We start from the raw sequence: 19,068 nt of genomic DNA, 5'->3' as shown, positions 1-19,068 counted from the left end.
CCCAAAATGCCAGAAAGCAATGAGAGTGCAATCCTCCAACTTCTAAACTATTGTATTTATCATCAACTAATCAATGTGAGATTTAGTTCTTATTATTCATTAGTTTTAATAGCTTACTTTACTTTCCTCGCACAAGAACTAAAATTTTATTCGGCGGTAAACCAAAATTCACATGTAAGTAGAAAAGACTAATGTCAAATACACAATAACATACATCCTAAAAACAATAAGTAGCAAAAGTTTAAGGAATGAGAAACACTCTCTGTACCATCCTTTTATTATAATCTTTATTTTTTAAAAATTTAATTATTACATTTCTCTCACTTTTTAAAAACATGTGAACTTATTTAAAACATAAACTAATCACCATAAGTATATTGGAGCCTGTCCTTACGTTGTGAAAGTTCTAAGGATGAGACACAGTGATATCATACTCCACGACAAAATGTTCCGACGTGGAAAGTTCCCAAAGGCTCTTAGCGGTTGCATAGCCCTTAGCAAACCTAAACACCCCGGTGCCACCAACAATGGGGAGTTCCCTAACCGTGTTCTGAACAGGGTTCCTCCCAAGCATGCTGAGTGTGCTGCCAGCGTATTCCCCTTCACTGAAAGCAAGATTGATTAGCATCACCATACCACGGTCCTCCAAAGAAGCCAAACCAAATAACCCTTGTGCTCTCCCAACAGGCTTTGAGCTCAGGTCTTGTTCTTCAGTTAAGAGGTTGTCCATCATGAAAGTGGTTCCGAAGCTGCTTGCTGATGGTTCGATGATTTGCACCACCGTGGGGTTCTTGCCTTCTAGGATGTCGTGGTAGAAGAAGTGGAGATGGGTTAGTTTCTCTGTGCGTGGTTGTTGTTCTGTGGGTAACTCGATGTGGGATTGTTCTGAGAATGCTCCATGGGTGGTGGTGAGGTGAGTAGAGATGAGAGTGAGAGTGAGTGAGAGGAGAAAGAGGAATTTGAGAGGAGAAGCCATTAGTTGGAGGATAAGTTTCTACCAAGTTTGTGCAGAGTGTCACCTATATTTGTAGGTTTTTGTCCTTTTTGGGTTGAATATTTTATTGCTCCATGCTCCTCGCGTGGAGATTTTCTTTAAATTTAATCTCTATATCTCCAACAAACCACCCTCTCAACCAAAATATTAAATAAAAGTTTAATTTTTTTCACTTTCATGCTTCAACAACTGTGCATTAATGGGAGTGATACGTAGGATTAAGCCAAAGTGTGGAATAAAAAATATAAATATATGAAGTATCATGTAACTTAACTAAAAGTAAAATAAAATACCGACACACCGAAGCAAAATGCGCATTAATGAGTACCTTTATATTTTATGAGGCATTTTGGATACACAAATAATGATAAGATACCCACTAAGATACAGACCATTAGAGATGTTTTTATTGTCATATTGAACTTGTTAGTCCTAACTCCTAAGCATCCACGTGTTTAAGTGCTCTCCAATTATTTATATGAAGGCTTAAATATTTTAGGTCCTAAAGTTATATTTATATTTGTGAAGATATTTCAGCTAATTTAAAACTTTTTGATTATTTAAAATTTTTCTGTAGCTTAAAAAGTGTTTCTTTGGTAAAAAGAAATATTTCACTATCTCATAGTTTTTTAATAAAAAAATATATGTGGAACGAGATAAATCTTGCACAATAGCCTCGAGATTTTTTATGTATATATCATTTCATCTTCAGTTTCCAATTATTTCTCCTTGTTTGCAATTTTACAATTAACATGAGCCATTTGATTGCCTTTCGTCGCTGTCGTCCGTAGATGTCCCATGTCAAATAATTTTGCTCGTTTTAATAAGCTACATGTGGTAGCTTATAGTTTAAAGCTTAATTATTGAATTCATCCTTATTATTCGAATAAGGTTACATAACTGTTCTTATATTCTTAAAAATACAAAAAAACTGATTGTACAAGGGTGAATTTATCCTTAGTATGTTTGAGTATGATGTGTCATGAATTTAATCCTGTCAGCTTTTTCACGTGGATTCTATAGTCTGTCAACTTTGTTTTGATTAATTTCACAGTAAAATTAATTCCTAATTAATCATCTCAATCCCAATTTGAACCCTAGATTTGTCGAAGAAGATATAACACATAGGGAGAGAAAGAGAGAGAGAGAGAGAGAGCGACAAAGAAGACGAACACAGAGGAAGAGAGAGCTATCGAGGAACACAAATGGAGGGAGAGCCATACGAGAAAGAACAACGAAGAAGAAGAAAACAATCTATTCATCTGTAGTTGAAGAATCAATTGAAGGTGGAAGGTGGTGCTGTATTTAGAAACATCCTCATCTTCAAATCCTTGGTCTCTTCTTCAAAATCTGGGTTTCTGAGTATTCATCTTCAAATCCTGAGTCTCTTCTTTAAAATCTAGGTTTCTTCTTTATAGCCTCTGTCGACTTGCAACCACCGTCGGTTGTGGCCTCTTTCGACTCTGTCACCGGCTAGTTATCTTGTGCCTTCTACTCACCTCTGCTCTTCTTCCTTCTGTTCTTAGTTCTCTTATCTTCAGATTGGTGAAGAGAAGATAAAATTAGGTTTTGTTGTTTTAGGAAATGTGTTGGAATAAAAAATGGAATATTTATTAATTATATAACATGGAAACCTAAAAAATTCACGTGGAAAAGTTGACAGGATTAAATTCATGACACATTAGACTCAAACACACTTTGGATCCAATTTGATTAAAAAATATTCTAGGGATCTAATTTGATGCGAAAATTTTTCAAGGACCCAATTTGATGCCCTTTACAATTTCAATGATGAAAAGGTTATTTAAGCCTATTAAAATATCACGAATCACTAATGGATTTAACGAATTTATAATGGATTGACCAAAAAACCTAAATTTACTCAAAAACTCGACCTGAATCCTAGAATCGACAGGAAAACCTAAAATTGATCCTAAACATAAAAACCAGACCTCACACGTGATGGGAATTAATCAGACTTGACACACTCTCTCCTACAGGCCTGCCAACTCATAAAAAATAAACGTCACAGAAGCCAAACACGTTGACCGAAATGCGGGGAGGGTCCAAGGTTGTTAACGGAGATTGATGTTGGGTATGCAGAATGAGATTTTTAAAGTTTAGGGACTAAAATGGCATATAGCATTCGTCGGGGACCAAAGTTATGATTAAGGGGAAAAAAATCACAATACACACCCTCACGAATCACAATTACACCCACAATTTTACACACACACGCACATGATACACAATTACACATACAAACCCTTCACACACACATGTGCAAATTAAAAAGGAAAAGAAAGGAAACACTTCTATTGTAAAACATCTAGGACAGAGGATCTAAACAGAGCAAGAGTGATTGAGAGGCAAACCCTCGAGTTGGAGAAAAGGGGACGACAGCGGCGTCAACACGCGACGGAGGACAGAAGCTCCCGGGGAGGGCATCTCGCGGTGGTGACAACGACCTACCGTGATGGTCTCAGTGCGGCGGAGATAGCAATTGATACTGGATTTCATGGAATCCAAAAAAATAGAAGCATTGATGGAGGTGAAGTGAAGGTGATAAAAAAAAAAGCAGATGCTGTTAGTTCCAATATGAAGAATTGAAGATGATGTTCCAACTTACCCACTCTCAGATTTTTCTGATCCAAACTCCCCTCCCTTTTCTAATTGCAATTCTCCTCTTTTTATAATCTTTCAGGGGCTGTGAACAACTTGTAATTTGCAATAGCAGTTTAGTCATGGTGATGGAATTTTGAGCTTCCAGACCAAGGCAGCCTTAGCACTACCTAAGGACACCTATATCCACTTACAAAAAGGTGCCAAATAATGTACACTAAATAGTACTCCCTCCGGTCCTATTTATAAGCATGAAAGAGAAGAAAAAATTTAGTCCTTTTTATAAGAATCAAATGAAAGTTTGAGCTATATTAATTAATTTTTTTCAATGATGCCCTTATTAATTCTAACTTGTAAAATGTGTTTCATTAATTATTCTCTCTCTTTCCCACTTTCCAACACTAATAACAAAGGGTAATTTTGAAAGTTTATTTTGATTCAAGACAAATTTAATACATTTTATCTAGTTTAACTACATTTCTTAAACTATGTGAATTTTTTTTATTGTTGCTTATAAATAGGACCGGAGGGAGTAGATAATAGTATATAAACTCATATACACTTTTTGTTTTGTATCTGTTCCTGGATATTAAATTACATCACGTCACATTTTATATTTATAACTTTTCTTTCTTTCTTAATTAAATTTATGTGTTTATAAAAAAAAAATGAGAACACGATCTTTATTACTTACAAAAACAGATAACCCAACGTTCAAAAAAAAAAACAGATAACCCATTTGTTTAACACATTTTTTTGCAGAGTATCCTCCCACTGAATTAGGGAAAGAGTAAATCTTTGGGAACCGTCGAGCAATAAAATGGGGACTCCACCCAAGTGCATTTTTTTTATACACATGAATCAAGGAATCGAACACGGAATTACATGCTTAAGAGACTTAAGAGATGTGAACCCCTTCCACACCTAACAAGACATTGCATATTCTTGCATTTTGCTACGTACAGAGCTCGGTTTTAACTATCAAATTGACACCAGCATATTACATACAAAGCATTGCAAACAGTTTTATTTCTTGTAGTCAAGCATTTTTTTTTTTGAAAACAAAAGATATATGTATATATATATAAAAAGTCGATAGTACAAAAGTATCCAATGCTACAAAGCAGATAAACTGCTACCCGGTGATTCAGATCAAAACCTACGAGACGGACATCCGTCGGGGACCCAATTTGTGACAAAAGTCACACAACCCAACAAAAACGGAGCCACATCTCGGCACTAGACAAACAACAGCGCACGAACTATCAACCAAAAGCACCTCAGAGACCCTAAGCCAAAGAGACCAAAACACCATCGAAGGCTTGCACCAAGACCACCGACCTTGTCTGCATCGAACTTTCAGTACAACTCCACCGCGCAACACCTCAAAAGCAGAACAGAAGAAGCTGCCACCGGCACCAAAGTTGCAAAACGGTGAAGGATAGAATAGAATAACACTCTGAAAGGTTCAAATCTGAGAAAAGACGCCGAAATCAACAGATTTGAGGAGCCACGAGCAGTGAACTCCGAGTGAAGGGAAAAACAGGGACGCCGCCATCGTACTACACCGCCACCACAGACTCGGATCTGGCCTCAACAGGCTAGCACAGATCAGGCAAGCAAAGAGGCTCACCAACGATGACGAGTTTGCAAGGCGCAGTAGCGACGGGAGCGCCAACGGCGAGACACGAACCAGATCTATATCCGCAACGCAGCAAGCAAGAGGAAAGCGACTCTGATGAAGACAACAGTGGCCAAGACTCCAAGGGGGAGGGAGGGGGACGTTGCCGCCGCACTACAAGGCACCGCGCCCCTGGATCTGGCCTCAACAGGCAAGCACAGATCCAGGCCGAAAAAACGTGCAGCCACAACGAGGCTCTGACGGGAGGCGCAACGAACACCAAAGAACCAAGCCGAGCAGGGCCCGACGCCACCACCGAGCAGACAAAACGCCGGCGACGAAGGCGAGGCGGTGGCGGAGCAAAGGCAGCGGCATCGAACTGAACGAAGAAGCAACGATGGGACAAGGAAGAGAGAAAGCTCTCGTTATTTCAGGCAAGGAGAAGACAAAAAGCAAGAAAAGAGAGGGGTTGGGGGTTGCCGCCGCGCCGGCTAGCAGAATAGCGAGAGCGTGACAAGGGCGAGAGACTAGAGAGGAAAAGATAATTGAAGAAAATTGTAGTCAAGCATAACTTCGTACATCTCCAACTGAAGTAGTACAAGTGATTTTTGCCAACAAAAGCAAGACTGCCACTAAAACTTAATAACCACTCAATACTCACATTGCATATTCCATATATGTATGAACTACACAACCAGGACAAGCAAGCCATTACACATTTACACTCATTTTATTTCCTACTAAAGTAAATCATCAGATTCAAAGCCACAAAAAACAACCTAAGAACAACTTCATCATAATGCTCAAACATGCATCACAGACACATTGTACTCAACAATCGCAACACCAGAAGTAACGTTAAACATATAAGTCTTAGCCAAAGCAAAGCCCCTTGCAAATCTAAATACCCCACTACCTCCAACAACAGGCATTTCCCTAACTTTTTCCATAACAGCATTCCTCCCAAGAATGCTGAGGGTGCTGCCATTGTATACACCCTCAATGAAAACAAAGTTCATGACTACGAGCAAGTCAATCTCATGTTGAGAAGCTATAGCATATATCCCCTGAGATTTTCCAATCAGCTTTGAACTTGGACTTGGTCCTTCAGTTAATGGATCATCCATCATGTAAATGGCTCCAAAACCACCGGTGGCACCTTTTGGAGGTCCAACAATTTGCATAGCGGTTGGGTTTTTACTAGTTAGGTTGTCATGGAAATAGAAGTGGAGTTGGGTGAGTTTTTCCACGGGTCAAGAGACTGCTCTGAGAACACTTCACTTGTTGTGGTTAAGGAACTTGACATGATAACAGTGAGATGAAAGGCAAGGAGGAAAGTAAGAAGGGAAGCCATCATAGTACAACTTTCCTCTATGTTTGCCAATGTTAGCTAGCAAAGCAGTTATTTATTGGCAGGCAGAAGCTTAAGAAATAAGGATCTTCTCCACTTTAAAAAGGACTTATTAATTAAATAGATCAATAATTTGAGTTTCATTAATTACTTGACTTGTCAAACTTTTTATATCAAATTTGGTGCCAAATTAAAAGAGAAACTAATTCATTGTGCATGAAGGTTAGCTAATTTGTTTGAAAATTGTACAACATATATCTTAGAGCATATTTTGTTCACCTTTAGAAAGTATGAAAGAAAAAAAAAACACATTTCAAATAATTTTTTGTTGAAGTTACTTTAACATGAATGCGTCATTTTTCAATTTTGATATGTTCGGTCTTACTCTTCATGTCATGTATAATCAAATAATATTCTAGTTTACCGAATTAAGGCACCAAATTTTATAAGTAAAAATAGTTAATTGGTGTACCTATCTTTAAAACAGTATTGTTCTTTAATATGATGTTGTTCAGTTGTTGGCATCATAATAACTAGAAATTATACCCGTGCGTTGCACGGGTTTATTTATAATATTTTAAAAATTATATATGATTATTATAGTTTTAAGAAATATATAAATATGTTTAATTATAAAATATAATATTTAAATAATAATGGAGGTGAGGCATTTCATTGAGTAGAATTATAGTTGTCTAAATCTAAATAATTAATATTACTCAAATTTGATAATTGACCTTTTTTAAAAAAGAAACCTTATTGAAACGCAATAAAAATGAGAAAAACTTTCTCATTTATATAATTACATTGGATCATAACAAACTCATATCTGTTGTTCCCTACCACACCCTTGATTTGCCAAAAAGTTTGTCATAGTGTTTTCCTGACTCAATACATGCACCACACCAACACACTGAATTATAGACATCAGATGATCTATATGATTAAATACATGTTCCAATTTCCATGACCTCCTATCTACCATAGACGTACTCACCCAACCACTGAGGAAGAATCACTCTCAACTACCACATTTGAAAATTTAAATTGTTGGAAAAATAACAAAGCATGTAACACTGCTTGAACCTTCGTCAAAAGCCCACAACATTCCAGTTCCTTTTGCAAAGTAACCTAACAAATCTCCTCCTTGATCCCTCAAAATCCCGCCAATACCACTCACCACTGGGTTCCCTTTCAACGCCTCATCTACATTAAACTTCAAAACAGTTTCTAGTTGTGGCTCCCAATACACTCTTTGTGGCATCTTTTGTTTCGTGACCATTTAATACGCTCAAAGCCTCTAGCTAGCAAACTGTTCCAAATCATATGAACAATCATTCCACTTCCCCTTGACCCACCAAAACACACAAACCAAGCAATAGTCTCATATATGTTCAAGAGAAACAATATTGTTATTAAACACGCATGCATTTCTCTCTAGTAATTGATATTAAATAATTAGCACTGAAGTAGTCTTAATATTTTATTCATTTAAAAATATAGAAATCATTATGTGAATTTGAAATATATTAAATCAAGTAATAAGTTTTTAATATCATAAATAAGTTATAATGACATATTTTTTTACACTTTATATCCACAATAAAGTAATTTTAACTTTTAAAATTACAATAAGAAATGATTTTATCAGTGTAAAGAATTATTTATTAAATTTAAATTTATTCAACTCTGGTTATAGTTATTTTACTCTGTTATTATTTCTCAAGTCATTTATACTAATATATAATAAATAAAAAATTATATTTGAAGAATTTTTTCAACGAATACACACATATTATAGTTAATGGTAAATACTCATAGAGCGACTTTTTATTTAAAGACTACTTTTTTTTAATTATTTTTAATAAATATTATTTTATTATAATTAATTTTAACTCTCAGTATTTTTTGTATAAAAAATATTACTTGGTTCTATTTTAATTTTCTTCCCTTCAATTTATGATTGATAATTAATATTCTAACATTTTTTAATTAATATTGAATAAACCATTTTTTATAAGCAACTGCAATTTATAATTAATAGTTAATACAACTAATACAAACATGAGTATTTTATTATCTAATGTATTTTATATTTTTACTATTTAATATATAATACTTTCATATATATGATTTAATGTAGTTTTTTTTATAGTTGATGAATTATTTTCTGAAATGAAGAAATAATAAATGAGTAATGTAAAAAACAAATTCAAAATTTAGTTTATAATTTAATTATTTAGTATAGGTAGCTAAATAGTCTCTAGTTAATTTCTTTCAGTTTTCAATATTTATATTTAATGTATTTAATAAAAATATTATTACATAATTTAATCAAAGGTTACATCATATTGGCATGTGTAAAGTCAAAAATCATAAAAATTGAAATATTTCAAAAGTTACATTATATTGAAAGTTGAATAGAAATTTAATTTGTTTAACTTCATTGTTTAATGCTTTTATTACATATAGCTCAAGTGAGCTTTACATATATATATAGATTATCATTTTGATTATTATTATTTTTATTGTTGTTGTTGATGATAGTTGTTAATATTTAAATTATTGATAAACAAGATGTTGATAAATTAAAAAGAAAATTAAAATTATATCTTTGAGATGATATGAATAACTACGTGAATTAAATCATTTTGCAAATAATAATGTATTAAAAAAGTAGGGATATATCTTATTAGAATAATCTTTTTTTTATATGATAACATAGGAAAAAAATATGATCGTTAGATCTAATCATAAATTGTCAATATTAAAAATAATTTATAATCATATGATACTCATGTGACAACTTAAAAATGTCATGTAACATTTTTAGAAGGTCACATGACTTAATGCTTTAATCTTAATTATTCATAATTAGATCTAACGATTATAATTTATTCTTATATTCTATATAAAAGGATCATTCTCATAAGACATATCTCGTAAAAAGGTATTTGGTGTTATAAATAATAAGAAAGCAAGTAAAGAGAAGAGAGAACAATAGAGGCCAATACTGTCAATGGTTAAGTTGTTTGGTGCAGCCTCCCTTTTATTTATAATATTAGGGTAAGATTGTAAAGACAAATACATATGGGCCAGACCCATAACCTTGATGGACATCCAATTCATAACACTCCCCCTTGGAACACCATTATTTAAGAATGTGTCTCATTAAAACCTCACTAAAAAAAATTGAATGGGATAAAAATCTAGTGAAGGAAAAAGAGTACATCATTCTAGAGTTCATCTTTGTATATTCCCTCATTAAAATCTCTACCAGGAAAAACCCAATAGAAAAAACATGGTTAAGGAAAAAAAGAGTACAATGCATTTTAGTTCGTCTTTGAGCCGACGAACTCTGATATTTCGTAAAAACTTTTCAAATGTAGTTGGAAGAGCCTTTATAAAGAGGTTATAGGTGATTTCATTGAAAAAGAAGAAATAATTAAATAAATAAAAAATGTGGTGGGAGAGAAATAGGGGTGTGAATAAATCATAATTCTTAAACTTTTGCTCTTTTTTGCCACCCTTAAATTTTTCTTTAGTTCCATCCCTCATTGTTGGTGTGTTCATTTACATCAAAATATTTAATACTTGCATATTGCTTCTGAGCTCTGTTTTTTTTATAGGCAATAGAAATTATATTGAATAGAAGTACAATGGGTACTTCAACCCAATACAGAAGAGAAAAGAGACAGACTAAGAACTAACATGTACAAAACAAAGACCCTAAAGTGACAGAACTACCCCACCTAATACTGCCAAGAAAATAGACTTAACAAAACAGACCTCATTAAAACCTTGCTAGGATAAAACCCCCTTGGGAAAACATAGCAAGGAAAAAGAGTACCAATTTTGAAAAGCCAAAGAGGAAGCTTACAGAGAATTCTAATACCCCACCCCAAACCCAGCTGCCAAGCCTTGCATCCAATTCAGTTCCCACATCCAAGGCACAATTCGTTAGATCACTGTTAGGTTTTCATGTTGTAGTCTCAAGGTACCCTTCAACAAATACTCCAGCTGATAAGTATAATACTCCTGGTAGCCTACTTCTCTTGTAATCACCAAAGCCATAATGAGAAAAGTAGCTTTAGTACCCCCAGCATAATTCCGCAGCCATCTCAAGTTACTGCCCCTCCAGCCTTGAAAATTGACACCAAGCTAATAGAACCAAATGCCTTGCACCTCCAAAATTAAAAGACACGAGCCACATATATGCTCTGTTTTAACTATCAAAATGATACAATCACATTACATACACAGGACTACAAACAGTTATATTTCATTGAGTCAAGCATAACTACATCTCCAGCATTACAAACTGTAGTATCAGTGATTTCTGCCACTAAAGCAAGACTACCACTAAAACTTAATAACCACTCAGTACACACATTACGTACATATTACATAGATATAAACCACAGAACCAGGACAATTAAGCCATCGGATTCTTTTTTTTTATTATTATTCTAAACGAACTAAGTGATCATCACATTCAACCCCAGTAAAAACAACCTAAAAATTACAACTTCAGCATAATGCTCAAACATGCATCACAGACACATTGTACTCAACAATTGCAACACCAGAAGTAGTGTTAAACATATAAGTCTTAGCCAAAGCAGAACCCCTTGCAAATCTGAATACCCCACTACCTCCTACAACAGGCATTTCCCTAACTTTTTCCATAACAACATTCCTCCCAAGAATGCTGAGGGTGCTACCATTGTACACACCCTCTATGAAAACAAAGTTCAGGACCATGAGCAACCCAAACTCATGTTGAGAAGCTATAGCATACATCCCCTGAGATTTTCCAATCAGCTTTGAACTTGGACTTGGTCCTTCAGTTAATGGATCATCCATCATGAAAATGGCTCCAAAACCACCAGTGGAACCTTTTGGAGGTCCAACAATTTGCATAGCGGTTGGGTTTTTACTAGTTAGGTTGTCATGGAAATAGAAGTGGAGTTGGGTGAGTTTTTCCACAGGTTTTGCAAGAGACTGCTCTGAGAACACTTCACTTGTTGTGGTTAGGGAACTTGACATGATAACAGTGAGATGAAAGGCAAGGAGGAAACTAAGAAGGGAAGCCATCATAGTACAACTTTCCTCTATGTTTGCCAATGTTAGCTAGCAAAGCAGTTATTTATAGGCAGGCAGAAGCTTAAGGATATATGTTCTCCACTTTAAAAAGGACTTATTAATTAAGTACAGTTATTTGAGTTTCATAAATTACTTGACTTGTCAAACTTATTGTAACAAATTAAATTCAATGTCAAATTAAAAGAGAATTTAATTCATTGTGGAGGTACATGTAGTAGCTAATTTCTACTTAAATAAGAGTGTTAATACAACTTTTTGAAATAGTGTTAATACAACTTAATTCTTCTTTAAGTACTTTTGATTATCTTTAGTTAACTGCAAGATTTATATATATATATATGATCTTTCTCAAGTTTGATGAAAAATTTAGTTTAAAAAAACGTTTGATCAGAAATTTAATTTGACAATATAAAATTATAATCATACATCTTAGGACAGAGGAAACACACTCTGAGATATGTTGAAATCAGCTTTCAGGAGAGCTAGGATCCTATATAAGAGAAAACATATAACCTATCAACATATTAAAATTATTTGCACAAAATTAAAATAAATAACTTAAAATCAAATTTACACACTTAGTGCCCTCTTTTAATATCAAGGCCCTAATACCAATTTTTTGGCTTTACAAAAAAAAAAAACACACTTACCTCCAAAAAGCCTTTCAAGCATGCTTACATAAAGACAGACTTTGATAATAGCGTAGGATATAGTGAGTCATCTTACTGAAAAAGATAAATTAAAAGTGATAAAAAAAAATTGTATATGAGGCGCGAAATATTGGTGAATGTTTTTGTGAATTGACAGAATCATTACCTGAGCTCACGCTTGTACTTTTGACGAATGATATAAAGAAAAAACTCAGCCCATCCAATATAAAAAAAAATACAAAAAATTCATATATATATTTATAGACATTCAGTTTAAAAGGAGTGCAAGCAACACTCTCTTTCACAAGAGCCAATGCAAAACGGTGAAGTTAGGAATAGGCTACTTTAAATAGTCAAGGATAAAGGATTCAAAGAGGTTGAAAAGGAACCCTACGCTTCAACTTTGTGAAGAGATAAGTGTACATATAGAAACAAACAGTACACTCAAAATAGACCCGAGCATCAAACTCAAGGACTACAAGGGATCGGAATACTTCTCAAATAAATCACCTTTTTGTGCTACTTCTATATTTTTCCTCTTTTTTTTCTTAGATCCAAGAGGACATGAAAATTTACTCCCTATGATCTCTCTATATATTCAACGTTTATCATATAGAAAAGAAGGAATTTCAAGTGCTTGGACGACCAATAACTCAAAAATATGCAAGGACCATGTCAAAATCAAGGTCACTAGAGCCCTCAAAAGGGGAAGAATCACTACTTGAATCACTATGGCAATCCTCACCCTCAAGATCCTTAATAATTTCTATTAATTCCTTCTCAAGTTTGGGAAGAGATTCTACAAATTGTAATGGTTGGAGCAAGTTTGAGTGCACGTTCTAAATTAGATTCTTATTACTATCATCCTCTCTCTCTCACCTTTTCTAATTAAACAACTATAACCATTGGAAGGGAATGAAGGGTCCAGGGTTCAAACCCTGAGGAGAGACTAATTTACTAACATTATTAACAACTAACATTTTTACTTATCAAATAAAACCATTGGAAATCAGGAAATGGAGAAGAGAAAGAGGAGTATACCTGAGAGAAAGAAGCTCTCAGGTTTGAAATAAGGGAGCTAGATGATTAACCAGAAAATGAACACTTAGGATCTCACTCGTTATAATTTAGTTTTCAAAGGGGTGAAGAGAGTTCAATTACAAAATATTCGTGTGAAAAAATGATGTTTTTTAACACATGCATTTATAAGAAAGGGGAGTGAGAGGAGAATCTTTCACAATCCAATCCTCTTTTCTGCTAGTATCAAAATTCAAAAATAAAAAAGGTTAAAAAAACACTTTTGGTCTCTGATGTTTTAAGTCTGTGCAAATTCTGCACCTACTTTATTTTCGTCGATGTTTCTACCCTCATGTTTTCAAACAGCGCATCGTCTACCCCTCCGTCAATCAGACATTAAATAACTAACGGAATGAGCTGATTTGGCTTTTTTTTATAAATATTTTTTGGATCTACCACGTGGAAATTACAAGTGAAATTGGAAAAAGGGGGCATGGGAGATTCAAACTCAAGACCTGTAAGTAGCAAAACATGCATTTAACCAGTTCAGTTATGTTCTGTACTAGGGAGATCCGACGTAAGACTGACAGAAAGTAAACCCTAGCAGAGTACTAAAAATATCGTAAATGGAATATTCTCATTAAATGTTCAAAAGGTACTTTTTACAAGGTGTTGACCTCTCCTTTTATAGAGGGAGTGATCATTGATGTGGACTTTTACTGTACATGGGCCTGACAACCGGGGCCCAAGTCTCTATACATATAAGACAAATCTAAAGGGATCTTCCAGCTGGCGTGTGGGCCTGGCTAAAGAGAAGGGCGGGGTCCAATGTTGTTTCCTGAATTCCGCCCAGGCTGATTTCGTTCATCTGTTTGTTTGATTCGGGCGGGCATGGGCATCCTTTATGTCCCGCCCAGTCCACATGCCCCCAAGACATGAGGCTCAGGTTTCTCGAGTCGAAATGTCTTTTAATGTGCTGCTTTGTAGTTCACCCCGATTGGTCGCCATTTGATGTGCGTACAGCTGTTCTTCGTGATTGTACGCCTGTTGTCGCATTCTTGCTTATGTTTTTCTCGCCATTTCGTTGTTTCATGTTCATTTTTATGTCGCCATTTTTACCTTCGTTGATACATCGCCGTCATCATAACCGTCAATCACGTCTTTTCAACTGACGCACGTATCCTTCTTTTCCGGGATTTTGTTATCATTTGCCATAAATGCAGTTGTGCGTCTCGAGGAGTTATGTCTTTTCGTTTCATACCTTTTCAAATTTCAAATCCCACGACCCTTCACGATCTTTCCTACTCGTTCTCTCTCTTCCTTTTTATTCTATAAATACCCTTTTCACTTTTCACCTTTCACTTTCCTGGAAACCTTTTCCCTCAATCCCTCTCAGCAATTTCTCACTTTCTTCTTTTCGAACTCCGGCGAATCTCCGTCACCCCGGCCGTCGTCATTGCGCGGTGCTCTCCCATAGCCGATATCCTCTTTACTCAATCCTCTACTTCTTCCTCCGGTGAGTCCTTTCTCTTTCTCTTTTCTTGACACTGTTCATCTTCTTCCTTTTCGTTTTGGACCTGTTCATCTTCTTCTTATTTTTATGAAATTACCCGGTATGTCGACGCAAAATTTTAGCATTTCTTCCTTAGAACTCACTTCACCTTCAACGGAGGGGGAAGTTTCTGCCCCCACTGTTATCGAAATTCATTCCTCACCCTCCACTTACGAGGATTCCGGTCCCGCCGGCTCCGTTGATTCTATTCTCTCCTCTAATGGAGATTTGTCTTCGCCTGAATGGCGCTCAAATGCGCATTTGGTTGAAGATAAATGTCTCTCGCGTTCCATCTGGAGCAGTGTTGGGAGCATTAACTCGCTTCGAATTTCTGCCCAGGGATTCACGAAGATAAATCCCGCCACCTCCAATAATGAAGATCTTCTGTTGAATGTTCTCCCATGTGGCGAGGATGACTGTGTTCTTTTGCGTAAAGAACCAGCCGATGAATCGCCTGATTTCTTTTTTGTTTATGGTTATTTCTTCTTAGACTTGAACATCAAACTTCCTTTCTCGCCTTGCCAACTCCAGCCCAACACCTGGGGTTTTATCCGCTGCTTTGAGATTCTTTGTGAACACTTGAGTTTCACTCAATCCTACCCTTTGTTTTTCCTCTTCTATAAGTCAGTCACCACTAAACCTACTTCTGTGAAATGGGTTCCCCTTTTAGCCCGCAAGAACATGAGTCGATTCACCGCCCTTAAAAGCCATTACAAAGTGTGGCAGAAAAAATACTTCAAAGTCATGGAATCGCCCGAAATAAAGAACTTGTTCCGAGATTCCGACAATAATCCTCTCTTTCCCTTTTACTGGACAAAAAACCCTCGCCGTAAAATATCTGTTTCATATGACGCCTTAGATGAATCCGAGCAAGGTGTCGCCAATTACCTTCGCACACTTCCAGTAATATCTGGCCATGATTTGATCGAGGCGTCGAAATCCGGCACTTTAAATCAAATTTTTAGTAAGTTTATGATCTTTGCACATGCTTGCTTTTCTTTTTGTTCATGTATCTTGTCTAACTGTTATTTTTCATACAGGTACAATGGGAAAAGGCAAGGTTGATGCAAACCCCATCAAGATGAAGGAATACCTCGCCCACTCTGCTGCAGCGGCGAAGAAAAGGGCCGCCGAGACTGAGCAGAAGAAAAAGAATGAAAGTACTTCGGGCTCTGATAACGTCAGGGACCCTAAGCGCCAAAAAACTTCGAGCGCTGCTGGTGGTAAACCTCTTCACCAATCAACTCTCGATCCAAAAGGTCGTCCGGCTGAGAAAAAGAAGGGTCATGACAATGTCCCGCCAATTCAACCGGATTCAAGCGCACTAATCAACCGTCCGCCAACTCCATTTACCCAAGCTGGCCCTAGCTCAGCTATTGGTGGTGAGACTCTTCCCCCTTTGCTGAGCTTATCTGATCCTCATTTCAACGGATTGGATTTTATGACCCGCACCTTTGACAACCGGCTTCACAAGGATGTTTCCGGTCAAGGTCCCCCGAACATTGCTTCTGTGGCGATCCATCACGCACTTTCTGCCGCCAGTACCGTGGCGGGAATGGCTTAGTGCGTGAAGGAGTTGATATCGGCCAAGAACCGTTATGAAAAGAAAGCGGCTGATTACAAGACTGCCTATGAGCGAGCAAAAGCCGATGCTGAGACCGCCAACAAAAATCTGAAGGCTGCTGAGGAGAAGTGTGCTAAGTTAACTAATGACTTGGCGGCTTCTGACCTGCTTCTTCAAAAGACCAAGTCTTTGAAAGAAACTATCAACGACAAACACACTGCTGCTCAGGCCAAGTGCCAAAAGCTGGAAAAGAAGTATGAACGCCTAAATGCTTCCATCTTGGGGCGTGCTTCTCTTCAATTTGCTCAAGGCTTTTTGGCGGCCAAAGAGCAAATAAGTGTGGTTGAGCCAGGCTTTGATCTTTCCCGTATTGGGTATTTGAAGGACATCAAGGATGGTCAAGTGATTGGTGATGATGATGTTAGCCTCAACCTCCTTCCTCAATTCGATGATGAAAGTGAGCCTGAAGAAGAAGATGGCGAGGATAGGAATGAGCAGAACAAGGATGAGGATCAAGAGAAGGAAGACCCTCAAGTTGGAGCAAGCCAGGGAAACGACGCCAATAATGATAACGTAGCTTGAATTTGTAATTTGTTTTTATTTTGTTAAGTCAATTTTATCTTTGGGCCTTGCTCTTTTGTTTGTCCTTTCCAATCATGTAATGCTTCGCCACTTCCTTTCTTTTTAACAAAGTTTGTTTAAGTTCTTCTGTTGTTTCCATGTTGTGACTTGGTTTCTAGTGGCCACTAGAATTGCCAAGGCTTTTAACATTTGATGGCGATACTTTCTTATTCCGAAAGGTTTACTCACGGTATTGCATACCTTGATACGATTTGCATTGCATGAACTCGTAATATAAATTTAAAAAATATAGGCGATTCTGTTGAAATGATCTTTTCATTAATTTTCTTTCACACATGGGAACAATTGTCCCTTCATTACATATGTCGCCTCATTAAAAACCTTTCCAAAGAAAGGGAAAAAGAGTGCGACTTCATTCACCTTTGTTGTTTTTTGTCTTTTTAACTAAAATATTGCTTCAGATGTGAGGCGTTCCATGTCCGTGGGACCCTCTGACCATTAAGTTGTTCCAACTTATAAGCTCCTCCTCCAACATCGCCAATAATCCTGTAAGGCCCACCCCAATTTGGTGAAAGTTTGTTGTGTTTGTCGGGTATTGTATTTTTTCGGAGCACTAAGTCTCCTACCCTCATCTTTCTTGGCACTACTTTCGTTGTAAATTTTCTTGCAATCTTCACTTTTCCCGCCTCATTTCTTATGTGTGCCTCCCGTTATTCCTCTGACAACATAATTAGATTTGCTATCAGATTTTCCCCGTTGTCATTCTCATTAAACCGAGACACTCGCCAACTTTGGTTTTCTATTTCCACTGGGAGCATGGCGTCAGTCCCATAGGTTAAACGATACGGGGTTTCCTTTGTGCTTGATTGTTCAGTAGTGTTATATGCCCAAAGAACGCATGGTAATTCCTCCGCCCAACACCCTTTTGCTTCATCCAACTTCTTTTTTAAGCCTTTCAAAATAACTTTATTAGCTGACTCGGCCTGTCTATTAGTTTGTGGGTGTTCTACCGAGGCAAATCTCATCTCGATTCCCATTTCTGCACAAAATTCCCGGGTGACATTACTTGTAAATTGGGTCCCATTGTCCATTACCAAAGCCATGGGGACCCCAAATCTGCACACAATTCTTCGTCACAAGAAATTCTTGACCTTGACCGCCGTGATAGTCGCCACTGCTTCAGCTTCTATCCATTTGGTGAAGTAATCAACCGCCACGATGATATACTTCATTTGTGCCTTCGCTACCGGGAATGGTCCCAAAATGTCAGTCCCCCACATAGCAAATGGCCAAGGTGCCATCATGGTGGTTAATTACTCCGGCGGGGCCTTATGCAAATCAGAAAAGACTTGACATTTTCCACATTTCTTAACATATTCCAGACAGTCCTTCTTCAATGTGGGCCAGTAGAATCCTACTCTCAAAACTTTTACTGCCAAGGATCGCCCACCAATATGACTGGAGCATACTCCTTCGTGGACTTCCGCCATTATTCCCGGGGCATCTTTGGTGTGAACACATTTAAGCATAGGAGACATAATGCCTCGCCGATATAACTCCCCATCCACCAGTGTGTAGAAACTGACCTCTCTACGTTTTGCTCTTGAGTTCAAATCGTCATCCTGTGGAGGGTTCTGTAGAAAAATTTTGATTGATTCCATCCACGAAGGCTCGCCTTCACTTATTGACTTCACTGCTTTGAACTTCACTTCCACTAAATCAATACTTGGGCGAGGCAGGGTTTCTTGAATGACTGTTTGGTAATTGCCCAATCGCCCTGTACTTGCTAATTTTGCTAACACATCAGCCCTCTCATTTTGTCCCCTCGGGACATGTTCTATTTTAACATCTTTGACCTCCATCATCAATCTGCGCACTACTTCCAAGTATTTGGAAAGTTGCGGATCCTTCACCTGATACTCGCCTTTCACATGCTTAACCACTAACTGCGAATCTCCTTTGATAAATAACTTCTGGACCCCCAACTCAATGGCTAGCCTTAAGCCGGC

General features: G+C 36.9%; 2 protein-coding genes and 1 pseudogene across 2 annotated transcripts; all 3 read right to left on the bottom strand.

Moving 5' to 3' along the window:
* Positions 1–249: 249 nt before the first annotated feature.
* LOC130749710 (dirigent protein 21-like) lies at positions 250–1,006 on the bottom strand. The gene has a single exon (XM_057603089.1). The coding sequence runs from the start codon at positions 974–976 to the stop codon at positions 407–409; it is 570 nt and encodes a 189-aa protein (XP_057459072.1). The 5' UTR covers positions 977–1,006; the 3' UTR covers positions 250–406.
* A 4,969-nt stretch (positions 1,007–5,975) lies between these two features.
* Positions 5,976–6,594, bottom strand: LOC130748913 (dirigent protein 19-like; annotated as a pseudogene).
* A 4,250-nt stretch (positions 6,595–10,844) lies between these two features.
* On the bottom strand, positions 10,845–11,704 carry LOC130748071 (dirigent protein 19-like). Its single transcript, XM_057601162.1, has one exon. It carries the CDS (start codon positions 11,686–11,688, stop codon positions 11,131–11,133), a length of 558 nt encoding a protein of 185 aa, XP_057457145.1. The 5' UTR covers positions 11,689–11,704; the 3' UTR covers positions 10,845–11,130.
* Positions 11,705–19,068: the final 7,364 nt, after the last annotated feature.

This window comes from Lotus japonicus, chromosome 3, assembly GCF_012489685.1.
Source record: "Lotus japonicus ecotype B-129 chromosome 3, LjGifu_v1.2".
NCBI classification, from domain to species: Eukaryota; Viridiplantae; Streptophyta; class Magnoliopsida; order Fabales; family Fabaceae; genus Lotus; species Lotus japonicus.
Note: the sequence above shows the minus strand (reverse complement) of the source record. Positions and strands in the feature narration are given on the sequence as shown.

Excerpts from the sequence above, each read along its gene's own strand:
- LOC130749710 (XM_057603089.1), bottom strand. The coding sequence starts at position 976 with ATGGCTTCTCCTCTCAAATTCCTCTTTCTCCTCTCACTCACTCTCACT.
- LOC130748071 (XM_057601162.1), bottom strand. The coding sequence starts at position 11,688 with ATGATGGCTTCCCTTCTTAGTTTCCTCCTTGCCTTTCATCTCACTGTT.